The 11,274-nt window shown below is 53.2% G+C and overlaps 1 protein-coding gene across 1 annotated transcript in view; it reads left to right on the forward strand.

Moving 5' to 3' along the window:
• Positions 1-454: 454 nt before the first annotated feature.
• The window catches only part of RBBP8NL (RBBP8 N-terminal like), a 13,506-nt gene continuing 2,686 nt past the window's right edge, over positions 455-11,274 (forward strand). The window contains exons 1-10 of the mRNA XM_010145809.1: positions 455-521; positions 1,841-1,883; positions 2,387-2,482; positions 2,830-2,942; positions 4,059-4,131; positions 5,618-5,784; positions 6,293-6,375; positions 7,745-7,908; positions 8,959-9,772; positions 10,204-10,312. Coding sequence (XP_010144111.1) covers positions 455-521; positions 1,841-1,883; positions 2,387-2,482; positions 2,830-2,942; positions 4,059-4,131; positions 5,618-5,784; positions 6,293-6,375; positions 7,745-7,908; positions 8,959-9,772; positions 10,204-10,312 — 1,729 coding nt within the window. The remainder of the gene's footprint in view (positions 522-1,840; positions 1,884-2,386; positions 2,483-2,829; positions 2,943-4,058; positions 4,132-5,617; positions 5,785-6,292; positions 6,376-7,744; positions 7,909-8,958; positions 9,773-10,203; positions 10,313-11,274) is intronic.

Below are 11,274 nucleotides of genomic sequence, written 5' to 3' on the forward strand. Positions count from 1 at the left end.
AACATTCTTAAAGAAACACCATTTTTGTTTCAGGCTATTTATTTTGCCTCCCACCTTTCCCAGCTTACTGAGCTGGGGGTATCATGAGTCACCCTCCCCCTCTCCTGTTGTTTGGGAAAAAAAGGAAAAAGGAAGTTTTTTGAGAAAGCTGAGCACTTCATCTCTTCTTGGGGATTATTGAACACTACTGCCAGCACTAAGTAAGGCCACTCAGCAAGACGGAGCTTAAATAACCGCAAAACCTCAGTGGGGAAACTTAGGCAGGGGCAGGACCTGGGACACTTTCCAGATTTGGGCTTTGCCTTATTTCTATGACTCCACAAAACATCACATCCACAGGATACTTCTCTTTTATTGGACTTTTTGTTTCTATTTTAGACTGAAGCCTGAATAATTTGGAACAAAAGGACATCCTCACGCTGGAAGCAGCCCGGCGTGCAGCACAGCCCTGAACATGACCACGGAGAGTTTTGCGGAGTTTCTGAATAAGCTCAAGGAAATCCATGAAAAAGAGGTCCAAGGTAAGGAGATATGAGAAGTCTTGTTAAAAACTGGCCAAGGTCCATTCCTCTGTGATGCCGCCTTGGTCTCTTGTTTGGTTTCAAACAACCCAAAGAGAGGAGGAGTGGCTGTGGATTAGGGATCTTTGGAAATTAGGGATCTTTGGAAATTAGGGCTCAGCAAGCATCACCCACGGGGATGGATGGGGAGGCAGGGTCGCAGCCTGGCCCTCAGGGGAGCACCCTCCGATGGCGCCCTGGTATCTCTCATCGGTGGAGAACAAGGTTTACTGAGAAAATCAGTAACTTTTTGGACTATGAGTAGAAGAGGGAGGGTGTTCCTGCATCCGACGTACATGTAAAGCAAGCCACAGAGGTGCTCGGTCCCTGCAGGAATCCCACGTGCTCCAAGAATTAATCACAGGGGATTTGGCTCTCTTCCTGCTCCTGCTGCCGCGGTCGGCGATAAAGGTGAATTAGGAGGTTTGCAGAAGTGACGTGCACACTGCTGGGCATCTTCCGTGAGTGACATGGATGGGAGTGTATTTGGATTCTGAGGAATCAAAGGGGAAGTGCCAATACGCAATAATCTGTCAGACAGGAGCAGCAGGAGCAGGAGGCTCTGTTAAAGAAAACCTTAGAGTCACGTGGGATGGTTTATTCCTCTAAGGAATAAATTATTCCTCAGGTCATAAATTATTAAAATAAGAACCATTAGGTTAAGCAACTGAAAGCCAAATCCAATTGTTTTCCTATTAGAATAATTCCCAGTATCAATATTAGAAACAAAACAACAGCATTTTTGGAGGAGTCTGGCTTATGAATTCATTCTTCTCTTGTGTAATTTCAAGCCACGTGAGAGTTAGAGGAAGCTGTTGAGCAATTTAAACCACATGTTTACACGTACTTTGCATAAAATGGATTTTACAAGATGTAACGTCTGCAGATCCATCAACAAAAGCCGTTCTTGTTCAGCTGTAAACATCCTCCAAGTGGCTTTGCAGCCCAGCGATTACCAAACACTGCCCACCCGGGCAATGCCTGCTGTAGGGAGAAATATGTAGAAACAAAACGGAAAGAGACTTTTTGAGGGTGGGAGGGAAATGGCGACTCATTAGGTGGTGGAAATACGAAATGTGCTCAAAATTTTGGACAAGACTTCCAGCTCTATTGCAATGTGATATTAACACAGACAACGTGATATTCCTTCTTGGAAATAAGGTCGGTAGATTGATGAGCAAAGCCAAGCACCTCCCTGAAGTTTCATCATTGCATTTTGTTTCTGAGTGCCGGGAGATAGGTGGTAAATACCCACCTCCCTGTCTCTGTTATTGTTGCAGGTCTGCAGAGCAAGCTGACAGAGCTGACAACGGAGAAGTGCTGGTGAGCAACGCCACATCTTCTCTACCCATGCTGCGGCGGGACGGGGGGTGGAGGGGAGGTTAAGCCACTTCATTTCCAGGCCCCCCAGGCACTCCTCCGGGGCTGCCTGAGTTAGAGAGCACCACTCGCCTTTCTGGCTCTGCCAAATTCAAACCTTCTGGTGACGAGTGCCCAGCACAGGCAGGACTTGGGGTGATCCCAGCCCGCCTCCAGTTTGCCTTCCCACCAGCAAGTGATGCTCCTGCCAACGGGCTCTTGCTCTCCTGGGGCCGAAGCAGGGTGCTAACTCCAAGGGCAGGTGTCGCAGGGCAGCATCTGGGTTCTAACACATTTGTTTCCCCTCCTGCCAAGAGGGGAATTGCTCTGCCAAGGCAAGAGCAATTCAGCCGTCCCGGTGGGCTCGGGGCAGAAATCCTTCCCCTTGGCAAGTGCTGCGCATAAAGACACAGACTTTGGGGAGACAGCTAATAACCCTCTTTGCTTCGTTCTGTTTCTTCAATTAGTGATGCTCAGAGAATTGAAGAGTTGTTTGCTAAAAATCACCAATTAAGGGAACAACAAAAGGTCCTTAAAGAAAATGTAAAGGTGTTAGAAAACAGGTAAGATTTATTTTTCAATAGGGCGCTGTTCAGTGGCAGCGAGTGAACCCACCTAGGGCGAGACTTTGGGGGTTGCTGTCTTTCCAGAAGTGGAATGTAGCACATGAACCTCTTTTTTGCTCATACTCAGCTGCTTGGGAGAGCTGGAGGAGATAGCAAAAGAACTTTCCCAAATTGCTGGTGGTGGGACTGGATCTGCAGGGGTGGAAGGGCCAGGGCTGGGCTGCACCATGATAACCCCTCTCACCAGTTCTGGGTGTTCATGCTTCTCCATGGGGAGGGCAGGAGCTTATTTCCCCCCCGGGAACTGTGTGGTAATAAGCTGCTGGCCGTGGGTTTTCCTCCAGGCTGCGAGCAGGTCTCTGTGACAGATGCATGGTCACCCAGGAGCTGGCGAAAAAGAAGCAGAATGAGTATGAGACCTCCCATTTCCAGAGCCTGCAGCACATCTTCATCCTCAGTACGTACCACCGCCTGCTGTAGGCTCGGCTTCAGCTGCCTAGTCTTTGCTCAGTTCATGCCTCTCCCAGACAGCATGTGAGCCCTCCTGGTGACTGGACACTCAGGAGGAGTTCGAGGGTGGGGAGAAGGGAGGGAGCTAATGTGAGTGTGGGGGCTTTGAAAAATCAGATCTGGTCTGATCTGGACTCTGGAGGGCGGCTCACGTCCCCCCCCAAGCGGGGTTAACCACTCAAGTGAAGCGGCAGAGCTGGGGGGTTGCAGCCCTCCACACCTCCAGAAAAATGAGAGATGCTCACATTGAGGGCAGCCTCGGCCAGGCCACGTCAGCTGCCTGCAAAACAGATGTATTTAGCACCACAGAAGCAACACTTGGGCAAAGACAGGGAAGTCACAGCAGCAGCTCAGCATTGGTAAATGGAAATCAAGCAACACGCGTGACGGATCTTCTCCAGGGCCTCCAGCTGAGCTCAGCTCAGCACAGCTCAGGCTCAGGGTAGTTTTTCCTGGGGATCTGGCTGGCCCAGGGAGGGTCGTGAGGGTAAAGTCGATGAGGCATTAGGAGGGACAGAGAGGAGCCAGCAGCCCTTGGACTATCTCCCCTGTTAAGCCATTGCTCCCCGAGTGCCACCTTGGAGCAGGAGCAAGCCGAGGCGACAGCCCACCCTGCCCGGGAGCTGCCTGATCTCGCTCACTGCCTCCATGCCGCGGTACCCAGCTGCTGGGTGCTCACAGCTCCCTCTGGCCTTTGTCTGATCCCCACCGAGGCCCCCAGCCCTCCCCCTCACACAGCACCCACTCATCAGAGGCAGCCATGGTGCTCACGGGCAGGATGCTGGCTGTGTCCACCACGCTGTGCCTCAGCATCCGGGTCACAGTCTCCCCCGGAGCTGGATGGGCTGCAAGCAGACCTAATCCTGACCAAAACCGAGTTGGGAAGTTGCTCTGTTTTATCGCTTAGTCCCCAGCACGTTTTCAGGGGAGGAAGGAAATTTGGCATCCCTCTGAATCCTGCTGCCATTCCTTCCTCCTTCCCCATGCAACCCAGCAAGGCACCAGGAGCATCAGCTGCCTCCTCACAGCAGCTGAATCCATGGCATGACTTGTGTCCCTGCAGCTAATGAGACGAATCGCCTGAGGGAAGAGAACAAAACTCTCAAGGAAGAACTGAAGAGGCTCCAGAGCCTGGAGTAAGTGCTCTCCTGGGTCTCATTCATTACGAGGGGTGTTGGTAAGGACAGAGGCATCACTGCTGCGACGGACCATGGCATCCTCAGGGATATTTTAGCATCTAATTCCTATGGGTTCCTGTAGATCTTAGACACCAAAACACCTGTGACAGTGTCTAAGTCCTTGCTGACCTTTGCTTACTCCCCTGTTCACCTGTATCTGAGGATTCAGTTTTGGGGGAATAAGGGTAATCAACACCCACCCCCCATGGGGGACTGCTCACAGGAAGAAAAGCCCTGGGCTGCTCGCCTTTGGCCATGGACCTCAGCCTTCTGTGGCTTTTCCGCGGCACCAGCTCCCCTCCTGCAGCAGCCAGAGAGGGTCTGAAGGAAGCAGGTAGTATTTGGGAGAGGGAGAGTGACGTGCAAGGGACTGAGATGGGGTTACGAGGGAGAAGTGATCTGCACCATAGGCTCATACCGCAGCAGAGCACTGTGCTGAAAGACAAGTAACCTGCCAGGCTGGCCAATATATACAAATCAGCTCATTTCTCAAGGGTTTGAAGTCTGGAGGAATTAGCACTGAGGTATTAGTTTAGAAATGTGTTTTCTTTGGAGCACAAAAGCACCATCCACTTAAAGAGAAACTCTGGCTTTACTCCCTGATGCTTCCCAAGGCCCAAGTGGTTTCGGAGCTGTAGGACAGGCAGGGTTTGCTGAGCCCTGAGCACTCCTGCTCTGCTCGGCTCTGCTCGGCTCTTCCCTGAGCTGCTGGGTAGGAAGATTTCCAGCCAAACACCCATGCCTCGGCATCAGGGTCTAGCCAGGACTTTCTCCATGACATAATTGTGGCTCTCCAAGACTCAATGACTCCCTCATAGCACCCAAAAGCATCAGCTCCACCAGGTCGATATGGTGGAGCCCTGAGCACTCCTGCTCTGCTCGGCTCTGCTCGGCTCTTCCCTGAGCTGCTGGGTAGGAAGATTTCCAGCCAAACACCCATGCCTCGGCATCAGGGTCTAGCCAGGACTTTCTCCATGACATAATTGTGGCTCTCCAAGACTCAATGACTCCCTCATAGCACCCAAAAGCATCAGCTCCACCAGGTCGATATGGTGGGGGGAGGCTGCCACATCCCTATGCTGAATCCACCTTTGTGTCTGACTGAAAGCCCAGCCAGGTTCTCACAGAGCTTTTGCAATAGCCGCAGTCGGGTTTTGGCTTACCCAATGTCATGGCTTCCTGCAACATTACCCACGGCCAAGTGGGGAAATCAGATCTTGAGCTGTCATGCTGGCTCTGTCCCAGCTCCAGGCTGCAGCTGAGCTAGAGATCAGCTGCAAAGGAAGGAGGAGAGTCTGAGGATCTGGTATATCCACATACAGACACTTATAAATATGTATATTTATATATCTGGCTCTATGACTCAGAGCTCCTGGGACAACGACTCTCAAACCTTCCTTCTCCTGCCCCTTCTCATTCATTTGTGTCCTTCTCCTTTCAATAGAGACAGGACAAAGCATCCAGGAGTCACCTCCAGAGAAAGCAGCTCCACTCCAAGCTCCCCCTTGACTTTACTGTCCCCAGTGAGCAGAAATACTGGCACTGAGAAAGCAGCTCAGAGAGGAGCAGAAGCAGCCCACCAGGATGTGGCGGACCTGGAGCTGGAAGAAGGTGGGAGTTGCTGGCTTCCGCCACCCTTGAGGGTCATGGGGATGTGAAGAGTGACTGAGCCATGGCGCAAAGCTGCTCTGGGAAAGGGTCTGGAAAGAAAAGGCCAAGCTGTTGGCAGCCCAGATAGACATTGCCATGGGCAGAATAGCTGCTGGGGTGAGAGGGAGGGATATGCATGTCAAGGGAGAAACATGCTGCTCTGCGTTAGAGCCAAAGTGTGCTTGGGTGCTGTAAGATGAGTGCTGTGCAGGTGTGGACCCACCACCCATTTCAGGCAGAGACCATGTTGTTGCCTTGCAGCCACCCACACATGCGATAGAGGGTATGTTCAATCAGGTGCTGGCTGGAGCTAGATGGAAATTTTGGCTCCAAATCTTCAACAGGAGGTGGTTGGTGCCAGCCAGTGCCATCCTTGGGAGGCTACAAGACTCCAGCACACTGTGGGGCAGGGCAGCCTGCAACACCTCTGTGGGACCATCACGGTGGCTGGTTGTGTCCTTTTTTGCAGAGAAGCCTGCAGGACAGCGAAGCTCTCCAAGCAGTAGGACTTCCCCAGGCACTGCCCTCCAAGAAGTCAGCCTCGCAGAAATGGTGAGTTGTCAAAGGTAGCCTTGTCCCCACCACTGTGGCCATCTGAACTGGATCAAGAGAGGTAGACTGGGATAGGAAAGGAGAAGTAGGCACTTAGGGGGTGAAACAGTCAGCCAGACTTGGGCATCAGGAGGACACCTACCAGATGCCAGATTCACTGCAAGCAAAGCATTTGGCATTGGGTACAGGCTCCTGTCCCCTCTGTGACCATGCACATCTTTCTTTTCTCCTGTGTTTATCCTCCATAACAACACGTGTAGCATCCTTGCCCATCATTCTGGTTCCTCTCTCAGATGTCTTACTGGGAAAAGCTCAGAGGAGCGAAGGACCTGGGGAGATGGTGCTGAGCCACATTTCAGTGTAGCTAATCCTGAGTTAGAGTCAGCTCTCCATTATCTGGGCGAGCAAGAAGCTGAAGCATTGTGAGTGTTGGAAAAGCCTGGAGAACTTGTAAACTGTGGGAGTTGTGGGTACAGAGAACAAACACACCACAGCAGCCCTGCCCAAGAGCATCACAGATGTCTCTCCATCTGCAGCATAATGAGCATCGGTATTTTCAGAGGGCCTGGCATTCAGTAGTTGTCATTTTGAGCACTGATGCAAACCTGCCGTGCCTTTAAAACACAGAGAGTATGTGTCAGCCGAGGGATGCTAAGAGATATAGTGGTACTGGGCACTAGGAGATGAGACTGCAGGACCTGGAGCCCTGTTCCTGGTCGTGGGAACTCAGGCCCACATACCTGCCTACATAGATGCTTCCATTTTGGCAAGGCTTCGCTTACCTGAACTCGACAGAAAACTTGAAAGAGCAGGTGAGAAGGGGTTTTGGTGAGGCTGCAGGCAGGCTGTGAGGTTAATTAACAGGGACCGCAGAAGGGTTGGTGACATCTCCAGGTGGGCAGAGGGAAGTCAAGTCAGAACATGTGCTGAGCCTTTCAAGACAGCAGATGGAGGTGATGATGTCCTGGCCTCACAGCCAGGTGCTCCACCGGAAATACACCCATCAAATCAGTGTGTGCCAGGAGCTTGCATGAATTAAGTCTAGTGGCCTGATTAGAGGTAAGGGAATTTGCAGGGTCGTATCTTGGTTAAGCCACTGAATCACGGCTTGACTTGAGAGGAGGCACAAGATGTCCTGGACTACAAATCAGCACAGCCAGAAAATAAAGAGTACTGCAGATCCTGCTAGAAAACACAAAGAGAAAATTCCCTGGGAAAACCAATAAAAATATGGTTGAGCTGTTGACCAGAGTTGTATCAAACACAGCACTCAGGAGCTGTCTGTCTTGTTCACACTGGTGAAGAGCTGCCTCTCTGCTCAGGGTGCACAGCAGAACAGCTCACCTGGACATTCTCCGCTCTGCTGCAGGTATCCCAGAGGATCTCCAACCAGCTGCATGGAACTATTGCCCTAGTGAGACCTGGTTCCAGACCCTGCCTCCTGGAAAAAAATCCTCTGGGGACAGCAGTGTCCCCACCAGCCAGGAAGACTCCTCTCCCTCCAGAGCGTCAGCGCAGCCCCAGCTTTGAGGCGTGAGTTCCCTGCTCATAGGTCACGATGTGGGCCTGATCCTTGGCCTGATGCAGCTGTCCCACTGGGCAGGCTGTGATGAGATGGCTGGTATTCGCTGTACTTGCCCATCTTCTGCTCCAGTCTTCTCCCACAGCCTTGGGGAAAAGGGGTCTCCCAGTTTACACCAGCAAAAAATGACTGGAATCCAGCCTGACCAGATCGGCTTCTCGTTATTCCAGCTTCATCAGGCAGACCCATACAGCAAACCAGGTGCCCTCCTCTGCAGCCGGAGGGGAGGACTTGCCTCATGGGAGGCAGCAATCCCTGCTCCTCCTTGTCTCCTCTAATGGGCTTTTCTGCAGGGCTCAGCACTTCCCTGGCTTATCCTCCCCATCGATGTCAGAGGGCTGGCAAAGCCAGTGAGGTCACCCGTAGAGACAGTGTTTTTCAAAGTGGGAGTAGATTGGCCAAGAATTCTTGGGAAAAGCTCACACACACGGAAGCTGCCAATAACCAGCGATAGCAGGGACTCAGTTTGCAGGACAGGTTCATGCACCATGGCTGTAAAAATCTCCATGAGATTTGAGTGAGATTAGGGGATGGTGGGCTGCTCCTCTGTCCTGGAGGTCTTTAGGCTCACCAAGGCACTAAGAGAGCCCAACGGAGGTTAGTTAGGGTGCTTCTGGCTCTAAAGCATGGTTTGGCAAGTGACTTCTCAGCAGCAGTGCTGCTGTGAGTGGTCACCACATCCACCCCACTCACTCAACCCCTGCCTGGAGTTGTCTCTGTCCCTGCTTGGCCCAGGGACAGGAGAGCTCTGCTGGACAGTGGGATGGTGATGGCTTCCTGCAGCGCGCGCAGGGCACAGACCTGATGCTGGTTGCCTGACGTCATGGCCACTGGGAACCCCCTTCCCAGCACAGCACCCAAAGGCAAGTGTGATGCACAAGCCAAGAACTGCAACAGGGCACAGAAAGAGCGGGAGAGACCATGCGCGTCACCTGCAGGAGCGGAGAAATCACACGAATATTCTTTAATTAACATGATTTTTTTTTCCCTGCTTCTTTTAGTTATTTAACAGCAAGCAAACCAGACTCCCCCAAGGTTGCTTCATCCTTTGAAAACCTAAAACTGACCACCCGGAGAGATCAGCTCTGCCTCCTCCACAAACACCTTTCCCTGCACCAGCTGGGGCTGGCGAGCAACTGTGCTTCAGCCGACCGGGACGAAGGCAGCTTCTCCAGCCACCTGCTCAGGGCCAAAGACACCGATAGCAGGACACGGCCACGTGATGGCTGGGAGGATCGCTCAACCTTGCTGAAGGTCCCCGCTGCCATGGTGTACGTGAGGGATCAGCACCTGGAGGAGAAGCTGCACCTCCTCAAGCACAGGGAGCGGCTGCAGCATTTCCTCATGCAGCAGTGCCAGCCAGGCCAGCGGGCAGATGGAGACCCGAAACCCACGCCCGAGGAGCGGCCCCTCTCCCCGTGGCCGAGCATCATGCTGGGGTGTAAGGAGGAAAAGTCCTTCCTGGAGGATGCTGCAGATGGGAAAGAAGAGAAGGAGCTTTGGCTGAGCCAGGACAGCTCTGAGCTCCGACAAAAGGTGAAGGCAGCAAGGGACGAAGGTGCAGATGTGCCGCTGGATCTGTCAGACTCCGGCCGTGGCAGGGAAACAGGCTGGCACAATCGCCGGGAGCCACGGGGGGCCAGCAGCCCATGCCAGAAGCCTAGGGAGAGCCTGGCTGTGCCAGCAGCCCACAGCCCCTGCAGGAGACACGGGGCAGAGAGGGATGACTTGCGCTTCCCCTACCACCAGCCCAAAGCCAGCTGGGAACTGCCTGGTGCTGTCGAGGAGGAAGAGAAGGGGGAGGATGCAGCTGTGGTGAGTACAGCTCATGTTGGTAGCAACCATGGCCCCTTCCTCTCCCCGGGGTGTCTTGCACTGGTGCTGGCACCTTTGTGACCACCATTAATTTCCCATGGGACAATGGCTTTGCTGCCTGTGATGCCAATGGGGACATATTTGCACATGGCAAAGCCATTGCTGTTCATCCCTGGCTCTCGTTGCCCACCTTCTCTCCTCTCCAGTGCCCATAGGGTCTCCCTCCAGGTCCAAGGACAGGCAGCGCCTGTGACCTGTCCCGCAGGTTGGTGCAGGAGGGGTGCTGGGCTCCCCTGCAACACACCACCAGTGCCTAGAAAAACCCTGGCAATACTCATCACCACGAGTGTCACAGTCATCCCATAGGGGCTGGGGACAGCCCCTTCCTCCTGCCTGGCGAAGGCAGCATTTGTGCTCCCTGTATCCTACAGCTCATGCTCTCACAGGCACATCCGACAAACAACTCGACGCTGAGTGACCCAGAGGCACTTCCAGAGACCGAGGTGAGGCTGGCTGTCAGCGCACAGAAGGAAGAAGCAGGTAAAAAGCCCCAGGCAAACGTGACGTTTGAGAAGGCAAGAGCAAAAGGTGCATTTTGGCAGGAGCCAGGTGGGAGCTCTCTGCACCGGGATTGCTCTTGCAATCCCCACCAGCTGAAGCAGTAGTGAACCAGCATGGGACACCCTTCCAGGGACCCAGGTGCTCTCAGCTGTTTTGAGCCACTGGGGGAACTTCAGGTTTCACATTTCAACCCTTAGGGCTCAATTTTCAACCCTAGAGATGCCCAAATTCAGGCTCAGTATCTCTAGGAAGAAAATAACCCCATCTGTTCTGGAGAGAATCCCAGGATCTCTGCCCAGCACAGACCAGGAGCCAGCCATGGGGTGCCCTGCACTCAGCTGCCAGGCAGCACGGAGTTCTTCAGTGACTAAAGAGGTCAGGTTAGCACCGACCGATTGGCAAAACCCACTCCACAGTGAGCCACAACAAGACAGTGTTGCTGCTCCACCATTACCCACCCTTAGGAAAGCAGAAGTCTAGAAGTCGCCCCAGCAGAGATGGGGAAAATACAAAAGGTTTGCAGAACTAGCATGGGAAAAAACATCTCCATCTGTGCGGTCTTGCTCCAAAGCGTGTCCCACGCTGGCACAGCACGTAGGATTGAACAGAGCCAGGGATGCTGGCTCCTGCAGCAGGTAGGACAGGATGCTCTCCTCTATTTTGCTGCTCCACCTCCCGTGAGAGTCCTTTCCCTTCCCAAAACCCACTACACGGTGCTTTCTCCCTGCCTGACTGTGGCAGGCCGTGGGTGCCGGGTTAGCTGGGGCAGGGGGGAGGCAGCAGCCATGGGGAGCAGAGCAGGAAGCACGTCTGCTGAGAGCTACTTGGGACCAGCCTTACTGGCTTGGCCAGAAAGTTGAGCTCGCCTGGATTAGTTGGTCTGGGCGTGTCGGAGCGGTTTGGGAACACTCTCCAGAGCAGGATTTTGCACAGTGGAAAAA

Source organism: Buceros rhinoceros, unplaced genomic scaffold (genome assembly GCF_000710305.1).
Source record: "Buceros rhinoceros silvestris isolate BGI_N320 unplaced genomic scaffold, ASM71030v1 scaffold16571, whole genome shotgun sequence".
Taxonomy (NCBI): domain Eukaryota; kingdom Metazoa; phylum Chordata; class Aves; order Bucerotiformes; family Bucerotidae; genus Buceros; species Buceros rhinoceros.